The sequence below is a fragment of the Moschus berezovskii genome, chromosome 2, assembly GCF_049115385.1.
Source record: "Moschus berezovskii isolate FMDL1 chromosome 2, NW_MosBer_1.0, whole genome shotgun sequence".
Taxonomy (NCBI): Eukaryota; Metazoa; Chordata; class Mammalia; order Artiodactyla; family Moschidae; genus Moschus; species Moschus berezovskii.
Genome location: NC_142461.1, coordinates 120,774,189 through 120,790,847, shown reverse-complemented (window position 1 = coordinate 120,790,847; position 16,659 = coordinate 120,774,189). Strand labels below are relative to the sequence as shown.

The 16,659-nt window shown below is 41.0% G+C and overlaps 1 protein-coding gene across 2 annotated transcripts; it reads left to right on the top strand.

The window, feature by feature from the left end:
• The first annotated feature begins 320 nt into the window (after positions 1-320).
• On the top strand, positions 321-15,813 carry PRKRA (protein activator of interferon induced protein kinase EIF2AK2). 2 transcript variants are annotated; one of them, XM_055398238.2, is made up of 8 exons: positions 321-516; positions 1,055-1,224; positions 4,591-4,672; positions 7,042-7,120; positions 8,134-8,251; positions 9,748-9,842; positions 12,648-12,822; positions 15,570-15,813. In XM_055398238.2, the coding sequence occupies exons 1-8, from the start codon at positions 452-454 to the stop codon at positions 15,725-15,727; spliced, it is 942 nt and encodes a 313-aa protein (XP_055254213.1). In that variant the 5' UTR covers positions 321-451; the 3' UTR covers positions 15,728-15,813. The 2 variants fall into 2 exon arrangements, with proteins under 2 accessions (XP_055254213.1, XP_088686581.1); XM_088830455.1 differs by lacking the exon at positions 321-516 and having other exon boundaries at positions 1,087-1,224; positions 4,591-4,721.
• Positions 15,814-16,659: the final 846 nt, after the last annotated feature.

Genomic DNA, 16,659 nt, shown 5'->3' with positions numbered 1-16,659 from the left:
CCTCACAGACTCTGAAGCTTGCCTGCCCGGAGACAAGCCTCTTTGTGGGCAAGGAACGGCCTCCTTGTAAGGACACAGAACTGCGGTCTTCCCGAGCCGGTGGGCCGAAGGCTGGGCACCGGCTGCCGCGGAGGGAGCCCGGGCTAAGAGAGAGGGCGGGACCGGGCGCCAAGGGGCCCAGCGGCGGGGCCGCCCAGGAGCGCGCCGTGCGGGGACAGCAGGGGCGTGGCCGTGCGGGGACAGCAGGGGCGTGGCCGGGGCGGGACCCGCGCTGCCGCGCCGAGGCTCCGCCTCCGGCCCCGCCCGTCTCGGGGAGGAACCCGAGCAGTGAGGCAAGGGGAGGAGGCAGCGGCGTCGGCGTTGGATCCCTCCTCTCGGGCACCGGCCCACTGGGGAAGCGAGGACGTCGCTCCGCACTGCTCTTCCTCCCGCAGAGCCGTCCCTTGTCGCCATGTCTCAGAGCAGGCATCGCGCCGCGGCTCCGCCGATGGAGCGCGAAGACAGCGGAACCTTCAGGTCAGTTCCTGAGCGGTCGGGACCGAGCCAGGCAGGGCCGGGAGTGGTGGGCAGCAGGGGGCGGGGGAGCCGGCTATCCAGCGGCATTCTGGGTAGAGCCCCTTCCCGGCGCTCGCGTCCTAGCGGCTGCAGGGGGGCGGGCGGGCGGGCCGGCGAGCGCTCCACCCCGCCCTCTCGGCCGCCAGCTGGCCGGGGACCCCGCCCCCCCTGCGGCCCCGGGCAGCGCCGGGTGGACGGAGGTGGTGAGCGGCTGCCGCGGAGGGAAAGGGGCTTGCAGGCTGGGACCTGGGAGGTTACAGCATCCGCCGTACCTCTCGATTCCCCCGCGAATCCCTCCCACCCGCATTCAAGTTATCTTCTTTAAGACCTCCGCAGCGGGGCCCGGAGACTGGCGCGCCTCGCCAGCTCTATCCCTGTCCGACCCGGAGCTCGGTGCCTCCGGCGTCACCAGTGATGGCTGTTAAAAACTAGTCTCTGTTTGCTTCTGCTTCCCTCCCCGCTTTGACATGCAACGCATAGCTTTTTCTGGTTTTTGCAGTTTGGGGAAGATGATTACAGCTAAGCCAGGGAAAACACCAATTCAGGTATTACACGAATACGGCATGAAGACCAAGAACATCCCGGTTTATGAATGTGAAAGATCCGATGTGCAAATCCACGTGCCCACTTTCACCTTCAGAGTAACCGTTGGTGACATAACCTGCACAGGTATGTATTAACCCCATGACCATGGGGGCTGGTGGTCCAGACTTGGGTATTGCTTCTCAGTTCGGAAGAAGTGACCTTTTTTGCCAGAGACGTCAGTGAGGATCAGTCTCTTGAAACTGATGCCTTTCTCAGGTCATTTGGACTTTGCAACTTTCTGATTCTCTCCCTAATTTTCTCTTCCCCAGATATCAAGAGAAGCTCAGAAACATACCCTAAGATCCTCCTAAGGTTCTTCCAAGAATTAGGGAGAAGCAGGAAAGGTTCTTGGAGCAGCCATAGCTGAATCAGAAGGTGCTGTCAAATTCTATAGGTTGTAGCAGATGCCAGGAGGCATTGACCCCAGAATTTTCTGACCTGCTCCCTTCTTTGTACGGACTCGTTTGGCACTCTGGGTCCACTGTACCACACTTGGTTCTGTATCCAAGCAAAATGAGAAAGATGGAAGGCTCAACTACACTGTATTGCATAGTAGCTTCTAGTTCCTGACACTGTACAGATATTTTAATAAGATGTTATCGCCTTTATGATATATGAGGAAATAGGTCCAGAGAGGTTATAAGAAACATGCCCAAGGTCACCTGGCAGCGAAGTTTCAAAATTCAGATTATGGTCATTGAGCTTCAGCAAATGATAACTGAAGTAGCCCATTTGTAAATGTAGACATTTTACTTCTTATGTATCTGTTTAATTGCAAACATGAAATATTGAATACTAAATTTAATTTGGAAGAATGTCAAGAAAGAAATTCAGTAAGAAGGCTGAAGTTCCACCATCTGGTAGCCTGACGGCATCATTTGTGTCCACGAAAATCTGGAGTCTGCTATTTTCATTGAAGTCCCTTTAAGAAAATTTTGAAGCTTTTTTGTCTATGTGGGGCAGGTGGATTGTAGTTAGATTCTAGCTGGAAGTTTCTCATATGAACGACAGACTCAACATTGCACTACTGCTTTAGCTGGTCTGTCTTTAAGTGTTCAGTGAAAATTCAAGAAAAAGTAGCATTTTCCCCCCTCAGTGTGTTTTATGTGAGAGATTAACAACCTGTGGCGACTGCTTAGTCTCCCTACTCTTCTCACACTGTCCTGTCTTCTGTGCAAGCTTATCTACCTCCATGGTTTCAAATACTATCTAACAGCTAATAATTCTGAAATCTCTGTCTTTAGCCCAGGCACGGTTACAAAACAATGCATCAGCCTGTTTGCTAGGCATTTTTGCTTGGATAACCCAAAGACACCTCCATCTCTCATTGTCCCAGACTGAATCCATCTTCTGTCTCAAATCCATTTCCCCTGCATTCTCCAGTTCAGTATAGGCACCACCATCATTCATTTGCTCACAGTAGAGGTTTGAGTTTCACCTTCTTGATTCCTTCTCCTCCCTCTTTGTGTTGTCCATTATGCCACCAGGTCCTACTTCCTAAGTATCTCTTGAATCTGTCTGCTTCTCTCATCTTCCTGTTGCTGTTGTCTGAGCCACTTGAAATATAGCTGCAGTCTCGTAGCTGCTCTTTTAGCTTCTGTGGTATCCATTTTCCACACGAAAACCAGATTATTTTTTCTGGCATTCAAATCTGTTCATTTGAAGTGTTCAGACTCTTAAAATCCATTCAGTGGTTTTCCCATCACCCTCTGGATGAATACAAATTTCTTAACGTGACTGACAACCTTACTTCACAAAGTGTGGACAGCAGCAGCCTTGCTATCACCCGGGCACTTGAAAGAAGCGCAGACTATCGGGTTCCAGCCCACACCCACTCTTAGTATGTGTTCTAACAAAATTCCCAGGCAAGTCCTAAAGTTAGAGACACATGATTGAGGAGACTGTTGTTTGAACTCTCCTTCTGTCCTTCAGCCCTCTGACCTCATCTCAAAGTTCCCTCCTTCGAGCTCATAGTGCCCCAGCAACTTGGGGCTTGAGAACACCATGCTCTGTGTTGCCTCTGAGCCTTCACAGTTGCTCTTTCTCTGCCTGCAATGCTCTTCCTAATCCCCCAGCTCTGTTTTCCTCACTGACTTACTGATCTTTCAGATCCTTGTTTAGTTATCTCCTCCTCCATGAAACCTTTCTGAGTCCTTACTGAGAGCAGGGGAGCTACCCCTTCTGTACGCTACCCTACCACCTGCACTTAGGCCTACTGTGATGCTTCATATTTCAGACATCTTTTTTATAAACAAATCTCACACATTAGGCTGTATGCTCTTTAAGGACAGGGACTCTGCTTAGTTCTCTACTGCAGTTACCTCTTGAACAACACGGTTTGAATTGCACAGGTCCACTTAGATGTCGATCTTTTGCAGTAGTAAGTACTACAAGACCACACAGGCCACGCTTTGTTGAACCTGCAGTTACCGAGGAAGCTGGAAATGGAGGCAGCACAGATATGGAGGGCTGACTGTACATTATGCGTGAGTGTTCAGTGCAGAGGGTCAGTGTCCCTAATTCCCAGATAGTTCAGTGCAAAGCATCAGGGTTCCTAATCCCCACGTTTTTCAAAGGAATACAGTATCCATAATACCTATGTGAATGGATAAATGAGTGTGGTTTCTGTGTTCTCTGATGCTTGAGAACCACACCTGACATTTGTTCCATGTGCCCTTTCTTTCCTCTACATCAGAGGAATGGATATTGCCATTCTGACACAACTTTGGACAGGTTCTCAACACCTAGTTTGAACTCAGAAGGAAAAAGACTGAATTTATAATTTACTTGTGTGGTTGCTTACTGATATTAGGCGTCAGTCTCCGTGATTATTAGCAAGGCCTGGTCTCTTCTACCCCCTTAGCTACCCATGTAAGGGATACAGATTGTCTGAAAGACACATAACAATGTAATCTCTCACATTCCCTATAAAAACCTTCCCCCACTGTATCCAACAGGTAGCCAGTGACTGTTTAGCCAAGCAGAGGGGTTCATCCAGTATAGGAGGGGCTGTTAGAATAAAATGTGCACATTTTGCTGTTCAATAATGTTGCTGTAAGTACTTCCTTTAAAGAAAATTTCTTGCTATAGAAGAATTTCCTCTCTAGGAATAATGGAAGTAAGTTGCCTTTCTTTAGCATACATAGTGACAGTCTACTGTATTATCATTTTATGTAATAAACATGTACAAAGTAGACATAATAAAGATTTTTATACAAGTATACTTAGAATTAAATACTTAACATTTTTAAAATCAAAGGGATTTTTAATATATTTTATGGTATTTTATTTCAATGTATAACTGTATGCAGTGTATGTTTTTATTACCTAGTGTGTATATATAATACGTATAGTGACTTTGTATTGTACTACGCAAACCTCTATGCAAGCCTCACATTTTTTCAGCATGTAAAGAGTTGTTTTTGTTGTTTTTTTTTAATCTTAATTCAGGTGAAGGTACAAGTAAGAAGCTGGCGAAACATAGAGCTGCAGAGGCTGCCATAAACATTTTGAAAGCCAATGCAAGTATTTGGTGAGCTAAATTTCTTTGTATTCTGCAGCTCAAAAATATCATGGCTGAGGTAAGATTAAAAGTTTGAATGTGCTCACAAAAGCAACAAAGTAAACAGTTGATAGTGTCTAGCTCTATTAATAAAATTCTATCTCCTTGTGAAGATCTGTCATCCCCTAAAGACATTATATCCGTAAGAAATTAAATCCAGCTTTTATTAGATGACAAAGAAGGAAGTGGCACCCCACTCCGCCTAGGAAATCCCGCGGACACAGGAGCCTGGTGGGCTACAGTCCAGGAGACTGCAAGAGTCAGACATGATTTAGCAACTAAACAACAACATTATTAGATGAAGGCTCTCATAAACTGGGTTTTTTTCTTTTTTCCAGATGAGGTACAGGAGTAGAAAACCAGAGTGCTTCTGACAAATATCTTACTGTATTAAGAGTTTTGTTTCTACACTGAAGAAAACAACATGTGAGACAGAAAAATATCAGCTAAAACTACTCTTTTAGAAATTTGAATTTGTAAGGAGACAAAGAGATTTCCTTCTACTAGAGAACATATACCAAATATAAGAGGATGCTAAATGGGATGTTTATTCTTGACATATCTTTCCAAAATAAATTTGTTACACATAAGTGGTTTTTGGAAGGAGCACTGGTCCTGGAGCATCTCTTATATCGTAAAGTGGTGTCTTTTGGTTTCTAATGGGCATATCCAAGAGGAGCATGTTTTGCCTTCAAATTCTTCCCTTTACATGCATTCATGTATACTTGGGAGTGCATTCGGGTATATCTGCTTATAGCTGACAACAGCAGAGGCCTATGAGAATTAGGATGGGTTTTTTTGTTTCCCAGCCCTAGAGAAACTTTCTGTTTGGGGATATGTTTAGGTTCTCCTGCAGCGTTCTTCCTGTGTACTTAGTAGTTCTAAACTGTTCAGATCGTTTAGAACCAACCAGTGAAAGCCTTGGCTCTCATAACATGATGTTTGATTCTCTAGGGTCATACATTATACATGCCAGATGGCATGGTGGGTTTTAGATTTTCTCCTTGCTGGTGATGGCCATGCCATTTTGGTGCAACCCAAAGGTCAACTCATAGTGTTGCATATATTTGTAGAAATGAACATACGGAGTATCCTTTCTGCACACAGGCACTTTAGCAAAAAAAAGGCTATAAACTTTACTATGTATTTGTGCTTCTTGGCAGATAAGATGGAAATTACTAAGCTATAAATCAGGCCTAAAGTGGCCTGATGGGATAAAGAGACTTTCTCACTTCTCCATCACAATTATTTGGGTAGCTTCAGTGTACAGCATTGTAAATGAATGTTCATATCTCATCAGCCTATGTAAAGCTTGAAATTCTGGCAGGTAGAAAAGAAACTTAAGTAAGTGGCAGTGACAGCCTCATTGGTAATGGAAGAAATGACTCTAGCTGCCAAGGTGGCAGTAATCTTGAAATGCAACTTGTTCCATGTTAGACACCCATCATCCACTTAACTAGTAAGTTCACACTACTCAGAAGAGGTTGTTCTCTTTTTCCTTAATCACAGTCTCTGCATGTTCAAGTCAGATTCATGCCAGCCATCAAAAAAAAAAAACCCACCTGCAGTGCAGGAAATGTGGATTTGATCGCTGGGTCAGGAAGATCCCCTGCAACAGGGAGTGGCAACCCCCTCCAGGATTTTTGCCTGGGAAATCCCACGGACAGAGGAGCCTGACATGCTACAGTCCATGGGGTTGCAAAGAGTTGGACACAACTTAGCGACTGAGCACACATGCGTAAATCTTAGGAAGATTATCCTAGCATAGAGCAGATGGTAGATCAAGCCAAAAGCTCCATTTATGATCTGTATGGGTTACACTGCTGAGCTAAACATCCTGTTAGTCTTCCCTTTTTGTGTGGTTGTAACAATAGTGTTTATTTAAATACATTTTTTATTGAGCATCTGTTTTATATAAAACACAGCAAGGCTTATGAACGTAAGTAATACATAGGCCCTACCATCAAGGATTTTACAGTCTGAACAGGAGAGAGGTATGGTGATGGATAGACAAATAGCATGTATTTGTAAGAGTGTAAAACTTAATGGTAAATAATTGCTTAAGAAAGTATCAAACCAAATGTTACAGTGGTTCAAAGAAGGGAGAAATTATGTCCCATTGGGGTAAAAGAATAGGCTTCTGAGAGAAAGTTGCATTTGAGGTGTACCTTGGCTGAGGTATAGATCAGATTCCCATAGAAGAGGTGGGTGAAAAGTGTATTCCATGTAGAAGGAACGCAAGAGCAAAGGCACGGAGAGCTAAATAGAAAATGCTTATCCTTTATTTAATAATTTGGGGAAGATTATTTTGTTTTATAACCCTTTATAAAAATGTTCAGTTTTGCAGTTCCTGATCCCTTAATGCCTGACCCTTCCAAGCAACCAAAGAACCAGCTTAATCCTATTGGCTCATTACAGGTAAGTGGCACAGTTTTTCCATACTTAACGTTTTGTCTACTGGAGAAAAATGTCATAAATGTTGATAATATAAAGGCTAACAGAAGGAATTAATATTTTAAAGATTAGGTGGTACAACATTTTGTGTTCCAAGTTACGATCGTTAGATATTAAAGTGCTAACTTGAAGTTATTTTCATATTTATTTACATTTTGGATTTTCTTCCATATACAGTATCTGCCTTTGGTTTGTGGAATTCTCATTTGAGATCAACAGGACCTCAGTGCCCATGGGTAGAGTGTTTTATATTTTAAGAATATTTCTTGCCATTCTCGTGACAAATCTCTTTCTACTTCTGTTGAGACAGAAGACTATAAAGAACCCAAATTGATTTACCTAACGCAGGACAAGGGAGGTCGTCCACTTACTTGCTTATTCTACCACAAAATATATTCAGCTTTGAGTTTCTGTGTGAGAACATCCTTCTTGCAGATGATCCATGTGCTCTGTTGGACAGCTCCCCTGCCTGTTATCCAGCCAGTCATTTGGTTTCCGTGCTGCTCCATGAGTTTTTCTGTAGTTTTCTTCCCTGTCTTTCCTCGGTCTCCTCCAGTGTGTGTTTGCTCTCTGCTCCTCACCTGCTCTTGATCGAATGCAGTCAGTTAGGCCATGGGCATAGAAGGTCAGTTAGGAAGAGACTTTAGGGACTGATGGCCATGAGACCTGTAATGAATGTCCTCTCCCATGTCCCCAAAGAGGGTGAGAGTAGCTTATCCTTCGGACCTCTTTGATAACCAGCTCACTGTAGCTTAACGGAAGAGCACCATTCACAGCAGGAAACTGCTTCAGTTTTGGTGTCACGGGCTTTTAAGATGTAAAATGCAGGAATATCTGTGGGGAATTACTGCAGAATATCATTGTTCTCTGCAAACATGTAAATAGAAACGGAATCAAAACCATGAGAGAATATCATTAATGTGATTGAGCCATTGCATAGTAAAACTTAGTACTAAAGGCTCATCTCGATTTTCTAGGAATTGGCTATTCATCATGGCTGGAGACTTCCTGAATATACCCTTTCCCAGGAGGGAGGACCTGCTCATAAGAGAGAATACACCACAATTTGCAGGCTTGAGTCATTCATGGAAACTGGTATTTGTTTCTTTCTACTCTGATATAGTTGAAGACCTTCGAAATATTTTGAGAGGATGAAAAAATTTCTGCTGTGATTTCGTCTCAAATACTTCTTTGGGGGAAAAAAACTGACACACTCCTAGTCTACTGTCTCTAACTTTCTGCTGTTGAGTTTATTAATAAGTATAAATAGTTGGCTTAAGAATACTTATACTTCTTAATTTGATTTTTTTAAAAAAATCATGGGTTGGTAACGGAAATACAGATAAATAATTGACTCTTTAAACAGTCTTCATTGATATAATAGGGACTTAAACATCATTTTGGAGAAAAAAGCAGTAGTAAATCTCTTGGAACTTCAATAGCTATTCTAGAAGACAGAAGGACTAGGAGAAGATTACATTTAAAAACAAGATAATTGATAAGAGGCTGCTGCTGCTGCTCAGTGGCTTCAGTCAGATCTGACTCTGTGTGACCCCATAGACGGCAGCCCACCAGGCTCCTCTGTCCCTGGGATTCTCCAGGCAAGAATACTGGAGTGGGTTGCCATTTCCTTCTCCAATGCATGCATGCATGCTAAGTCGCTTCAGTCATGTCTGACTCTGGTACAACCTTCCCAGGCTCCTCTGTCCCTGGGATTCTCCAGGCAAGAATACTGGAGTGGGTTGCCATTTCCTTCTCCAAAGAGGCTGATAGTGAAATAAAAATAAAGTAAAAATTAACCTTTTGTCTTATAGCAACTTCGATGGTGTAAAGGCCACAAATTATGAGGAAAAAAGTCACTTAATAAAATACTCCTAAGGATTTCTATTTTAATTTCTTGAGCATGTTTTTATCATTTTAAAAGTGGCTTGAAATGAAATTTTAAGTTGGCTAGATATTAGTCTGAAGAACTAAGCAGCTGTTTGCCTCCAAGAGGTTGTGTGAGTCAGTGCAGGAAGCCCTGAGCCAGAAGCAGAAAGCTCACCTCTGTTCTTGATGCAGTCCTTGATTTACAAGGTTAGGCACATTGCTTAATCTCGATGTCTAGGCCTGAGTTTTTAAATCTGTAAACGTGGAAATGGATTATATTTATGGTATCTTTCAACTCTAGCCTCTCCTATGCCCTTCTTACTCATGTTGAAGAAATTCCACATAGTTATCAGTGTACAGGAGATTATAAGCCAGAAGTAGACATTGAAAGATGGGAGGTGTAATTCAGATCTACTGTGGTAAATTTGAATATTTCATCAGAATTAAACCAGATGCGGTTCATTAAAGCTAGACCTAGGGAGATACATCTGTTGAAGAAAAACAGAAAGTTTAACTATTAAACTGCTAAAGAAATGCCTTCAAAAATGTAACAATTAATAGTTGCTTGAAGCAGAACAAGTAAAGACGTCAGGTCAGTAAAAGAATAGTATATAAAAACCATGACATTGTTCTCTGATCAAACATAGTGCTTTAAACATTTGGTCATTCTCTATGGACACTAATTTATTTTCTAACCTACAACTCTTTTTTTCTTTATTTAGGAAAGGGGGCATCAAAGAAACAAGCCAAGAGAAATGCTGCTGAGAAATTTCTTGCCAAATTCAGTAATATTTCTCCAGAGAACCACATTTCTTTGGTGAGTAATGATCAGAGAGGTCTGTGATGTTAATGTGATTAAACATGTGTTGCTGTCAGAACAGCACATGGTTATAGATTTCATTTTGTATAGGTATACTACAGAGTCACAGTTCTGTCAAAAATCTCTCAACTGTTGAGTAGTACACTACCCCAGTTTTTAGCTGCTTGCTATATGTGAGCCAGAGTCACGGGGTGGCTGGAAAAGAGAGCTTGGGAAGCACAGTCACATTCAGAATAATATGATGGTTTCTAAAGATGGTAGGTCAGTAGTGCTGTTTTTGCCTTCAGATTGACATTTCACTCCCATCTCTTGATGTCCATTCATTTATCCACTCAGCAAACATTTAGGAAAGTCGTATATGTGCCCAGATTTATGCCAGATACTGGTATATAGTGAATAAGATAGTCTCTGGCCCTAAGGAGTTTGCAGCCAGCCTCCTGAGAAAGAAAAGAACCCTTAGACTAGGCCTTACAAGGGCTTCTTGGGAACATAGAAGAAGGATCCAACCAAGATAGGGTTTCAGGAAGACTTCACTAGAGGAAGTAATATCTGAGCTGAGACCTATAGATGACAGAAGTGAAGAGAATTGCAGAGAGAAGAAAGACCATGTACAAAGACCAGGAGTGAAACACTTTATGTTATCCAGAGTAATTTTGGATGGCTGGAGCATTAAATTTGGAGGGAGGGAGTCTCAAACAATGAGACAGGAAAGGTAAAGAGGGATTGAATCTTGCAGGAAGTACCGTGTTCAGGAGGTTGAACTTTATCCTGAAGGTAGCATAAAGTCATTAAATAAATTTAATATAGGAAGGACAGAATCTAATTTATACATTAGAAGGGAATGTCTGGCTGCATTATGGTGGATGAATGAGTATTAGAGTCATAGAGACCTGCTACAGTGCTGCTACAGAAAAGCAGATGAGACATGATGGTGACCCAGACAAAGGTAGTAGCAATTGAAATGGTCAATTTAAAACTTGCTTAGAAAACTGAAGTGAATGGGGCATCATAACTGGATGTAGAGAGTAGGGAAAAAGGAAGAAGTAAACAGTTTGAGCTTGGCAGCTACCTAGATGGTGGTACCATTCAGTAATATGGGGAACACAGAAGGTGAGTAGGGTTTAAGGGGGAGCAGATAATGAGGTAACTGTAGGGTATATTGAATTTGAAGTGTTTGTGGAGTAGCTCAGTGAAGATATTGAGTAGGCAACTGGGCATTCAGATAGCGTAAGAGATTGGGCTACACAAAATGTAGGTAGGTATGTGTGATGGTCTATTACCTGAGTATAGGATGTTAGGTACAAAACGAGAAGGGAAGACTATAGGCGTGTCCTAAGCTTATGATTTATAAAAAGGGCCCGTTCTGTAGGAGGAAACAACTATATCTAGGTAAGTAATATAATTTTGGTTTCACTTTTTTAATAGAAAAATAGAAAACATTGCATTCAATTCTTTTAAGGCTGGATCAGAGATGACACCACAGTCACAAAACCATTAGGTTGCAGGTGAGTTCTGTTAAATCTTCAAGGAAGAGATAATCTTCAGTGCTGTTTAAACTCTTCCAGGCAATATATATAATGTGAGAGAAATTTCTATATAAATTTATTTAGGACCACAAGGGTGTTTCAACATTGGTAAATCTGTTGCTATAATTAATTACATTAATGGGTCAAAGAAGGAAAACATAATCCTCTCAATAGATGCCAAAAAATTATTGGGTAGTCACTACTGATAAATGCTTCTAAAATATCCCTATTGTGATTTAAAATACACACCTCAGGTGTTCAATCCCTGGTCAAGGAACTAGGTCTCATATGTCGCAACTAAGATCCTGCATGCCACCACAAAACTGAGGATCCTAGGTGCTGCAACTAAAACCTGGCGTAGACAAATATTTTTTAAAAGCTTTTAACAAAGTTAAATATATACCTCAGGGGAAAAAAATCAAAATCTTGGGTCCATGTTTATATGTTATATCTGTTCCCATTAATTTCAGAAATAAAGGCAAGGATGCCCACTGATACCATTTTTTTAAACCTTGTTCTAGAAGTATCAACCAACGTAACCAGAGAAGAGAAAACAATAAGAGTTTGGAAATAAGAGGAGATAAAAATGATCGTTAACTACAAATAATATAATTGTATCCCTATAAAGCCCTAGAGAAAAACTACTAGAAATAATAGGAGAATTCATCAAGGTAACTGATCAAAAATTAATCCACAAGATCAATAGCTTTCTCATTTCTGTTACAAAGGTAACCACCAGAATAATTAAAAATAAAAAATTGAAAATTAATTGCTTTTGGAAAGGGGACTGAAGGTAGGTATGGGGATTGTTGCTTTTATAATTCTGTATTACTTGATTTTTTTGTTATCTGTGTATTATTTTGAATAACAAAATTAATGAAACTTAATGACATTGAAATTTGTATCAGAATAGACAGAGGATAAGTATAGATGCCAATACATATAGGAAGATACTATGTGACGTTGTTCGAGGGTCAGCTGTATTTGCAGATTTGTTAATCATGCTCTTAAATATGTTATACATATTACCAAGACTGTTACGCTATACAAAAGTATTTTGAAATACTTCCAGTATTGCATTGCACATTCTTTTTTTTTTTAATATTGTGGTGTTTGATAAATGTGTGAGCTTATTAGTGCTGTCTAGTTTAAATTGGAAAGTTAACCAAATGGTATTCATTTAAATATGCTTTATAAAGTGTTGATTACTTAATTAATACTCATAGTAGCATTGGAACCCAGCCCAAGAGTCTTAATGTTAATCTCTGTTTTTCAGACAAATATGGTAGGACATTCTTTAGGTTGTACTTGGCATTCCTTAAGGAATTCTCCTGGTGAAAAGATCAACTTACTGAAAAGAAGCCTCCTCAGTATTCCAAATACAGATTACATCCAGCTGCTTAGTGAAATTGCAAAGGAACAAGGTTTTAATATAACATATTTGGATATAGGTATGATTTTTCTTTTCTTTGGCTTGTCCCCAAACCTGTTTCTTTTCAAAATATGTTTGACAAACAAAACGTCTATTATAATAGAGGATTCCGACTATGTACAGTTTCCAGAATGGTAATATATATCACTAATGTATCCCATTCTTATAAATAATAAAAAGATAACATCTGTATGGTTGTAATAATAATAATAGCGAATATATATAGAGTTACTGTGTGCCAGGCACCGTTCTAGGAACATTACATATTTCAAGTCACAGAATCCTCAAACTAATCCTATGAAGCACATTCTGTGATCGTCAGTCACTCAGTTGTATCCAACTCTTGGCGACCCCATGCACTGCAGCATGCCAGGCTTCCCTGTCCATCACCCACTCCTGGAGCTTGCTCAAACTCATATCTATCGAATCAGTGATGCCATCCAACCATCTCATCCTCTATCATCTGCTTCTCCTCCCACCTTCAATCTTGCCAAGAATCAGGATCTTTTCAAATGAGTCAGTTCTTCGCATCAGGTGGTCAAAGTATTGGAGTTTCAGCTTCAGCGTCAGTCCTTCCAATGAATATTCAGGACTGATTTCCTTTACAATTGACTGGTTGGAGCTCCTTGCAGTCCAGGGGACTCTCAAGAGTCTTCTACAACACCACAGTTCAAAAGTATTAATTCTTGGGCCTTCAGCTTTCTTTATAGTCCAACTCTCACATCCATACATGACTACTGGAAAAACCATAGCTTTGACTAGACAGACCTTTGTTGGCAAAGTAATGTCTCTGCTTCTTAATACGCTGTCTAGGTTCAGTTCAGTTCAGTCGCTCAGTCTTGTCCTACTCTCCGCGACCCCATGAATCACAGCAAGCCAGGCCTCCCTGTCCATCACCAACTCCTGGAGTTCACTCAAACCCATGTCCACAGAGTCGGTGATGCCATCCAGCCATCTCATTCTCGGTCGTCCCCTTCTCCTCCCGCCCCCAACCTTTCCCAGCATCAGAGTCTTTTCCAGTGAGTCAACTCGTCACATGAGGTGGCCAAAGTATTGCACTTTCAGCTTTAGCATCAGTCCTTCCAATGAACACCCAGGATTGATCTCCTTTAGAATGGACTGGTTGGAGTTGGTCATAACTTTTTTTCCCAAGGAGCAAGCGTCTTTTATTTCATGGCTGCAGTCATCATCTGCAGTGATTTTGGACCCCCAAAAAAGTAAAGTCTGTCACTGTTTCCATTGTTTCCCCATCTATTTGCCGTGAAGTGATGGGACTGGATGCCATGATCTTAGTTTTCTGAATGTTGAGTTTTAAGCCAACTTTTTCACTCTCCCCTTTCACTTGCAACAAGAGGCTCTTTAGTTCCTCTTCACTTTCTGCCATAAGGGTGGTGTCATCTGCATATCTGAGGTTATTGATATTTCTCCCGGCAATCTTGATTCCAGCTTGTACTTCACCCATCCCAGCATTTCTCATGATGTACTCTGCAAATAAGTTAAATAAGCAGGGTGACAATATACAGCCTTGACATACTCCTTTCTTGATTTGGAGGCAGTCTGTTGTTCCATGTCCAGTTCTAACTGTTGCTTCTTGACCTGGATACAGATTTCTCAGGAGGCAGGTCAGGTGGTCTTGTATTCCTATCTCTTTAAGAATTTTCCATAGTTTGTTGTGATCCACACAGTCAAAGGCTTTGGCATAGTCAATAAAGCAGAAATAGATGTTTTTCTGGAACTCTCTTGCTTTCTCAGTGATCCAACAGATATTAGCAATTTGATCTCTAGCTCCTCTGACTTTTCTAAATCCAGCTTGAACATCTGAATTTTCTGTTATCTTAGGTATAAGTGAAGAAAGTAAGGCAAAGAAAGGTTGAGAAGCTTGCCTGAGATGATATAGCTGGTCAGTAGGGCCAGGTTAGAAGAAGAGTCCCTGCCGGTATAATGTCTGTTAAGCTGGCCCTGATGGACAGCTTGACAAATAAAAAGGTACCCACATTTCTAGAACAAATACCAAGTCTGTGGGGGCTGGGCCAGACATCTTGTCTCCACTTTATAACTGTGCTCCAGTTCTGGGAGATAAATGGGGGCAATTTATAGCTTTATCTCATCCCAGCTATCAACTTCTATATTTTTTCTAGCCCATGATCATTCAGATAGACAAATGTGGACAGATTGGAAAGCCAAGTCAGCGTGGATTTTTTTTTAATGCAGTGGATAACTGGCTAATTTGTGTGTTCATGTGTGTGTTTGATATCTTGATTTAACATCAGTATCGTATGTGAGGAATTTGATATCCCTTAGCCCAGCCTTAGTGACTTGGGGGGAACCTAGGTCATCATAGCTACTGCTGCTGAGAAAATAGAGTATTTAGGGGCTGAAGGAACTTCTGATTTTGTCTGATGCTTTGGGATTGAATAATGAGTCAGGTGCAATGTGTATATACTGGGAATGATGTAGAACCTGAGGATTAATGCAGAAAAATGATCAGGAAAGGTGGTTGATTAAGAGACCATGCATTCAAAAATATTTATGAATTTGGGAAAAGGAAACCTGAGATGATTTTTAGATAATGAATTAATGATGACTTTGAAATGCTTCTTACTAATTTTAAGAACTAAATGGTTCTTATGAATAGAGAATAGCACCTGATGAGTAGCAAATAAAAAGGTGCTTGGGAAGAGGGACAGTAACAAAAATTGTTTTTACAAAAAAATCTGCTTTCTCTGCATGCGGCATTAATCATCATGTTTGAATGTGTCATTGCAGAAGAACTGAGTGCCAACGGACAGTACCAGTGTCTCGCTGAACTGTCCACCAGTCCCATCACGGTCTGTCATGGCTCGGGGATCTCCTGCAGCAGTGCACAGAGTGATGCAGCTCACAATGCTTTGCAGTATTTAAAAATAATAGCAGAAAGAAAGTAAAATTGGAACAACTGAGAAAACCCGTCAGTAGCACCTAAGAAGTTCCCCTTTCACCCCTTCCCAAGTAAAACGTTTATTATAATGTTTGAGTTTGTGTGTTGGTTTTAAATCTCTTCATAGATTCCATCAACACTCCAGATTTAATTATCTCCTAGTAGTTGTTACTAAGATGTTTTTAATGGCTTCAACTTTGTATTGGTATATTGTATTTATAAACTTTGTACCATAGACAGACTGTAGTACCCATTTTACAATGCCATGTACATAGAAGGGAAAAACTGCATGTTTGATGTTCTTAATAATGATGGTGAAATAAAATTGCTAGCAACAGTCTTTACTACTGGTGCTTAACCTCTTTGCACAAGGCTTTGTAAAGGGATTTCAAAGGAAGCCCCTTAGAGTTAGTGTTGAGGAATGCGCTAACAGGTTTTAATTGAATCCAGTTGTTAAATTTCAGAGAACACGATTGGTCTGTGTATTTGAATCCATGTAATAAAGAGCTGTTGTTATAATGGGTTCTATTCATTTTATTAAAGTACTACTGACTTGACTGTGGCCCTGCTCTTTTCAGCCACTCCTACGGGTAACATTATAATGTGGATACTGTATTCTTTACATATCTCTAGTTTACTTCTGAAAGTCAAAGGTAAAAAAACCAAGCAAAACTTTACAAATATATATGTGATGAATCACGTCCATATTTTCTCTAGTCATACACAGTATTGTCTTTTGATATAACCATTAATAGATGAATTAGTAGTTGAAAAAGCATTAGTATTACTAAAACAAAACTTTCCAGTGCGTTCAATTCAGTTACAAGAATGTTTCAAACAAAACAGTGAGTGCTTAAAAGGTTAGGAAATAAGTTTCATGAGCCAGTTGAGCTATTTCAGGTCCTGAAAGGTGATGCAGTCAAAAGTGCTGCACTCAAT

What these genes read in the sequence shown, in the direction of transcription:
- PRKRA (XM_055398238.2), top strand. Translation starts at nt 452, where the DNA reads ATGTCTCAGAGCAGGCATCGCGCCGCGGCTCCGCCGATGGAGCGCGAA. An exon ending in TGGTGACATAACCTGCACAG is followed by an intron (nt 1,225 to 4,590) that starts GTATGTATTAAC and finishes ATCTTAATTCAG; the next exon opens with GTGAAGGTACAAGTAAGAAG. An exon ending in ATCCTATTGGCTCATTACAG is followed by an intron (nt 7,121 to 8,133) that starts GTAAGTGGCACA and finishes TCGATTTTCTAG; the next exon opens with GAATTGGCTATTCATCATGG.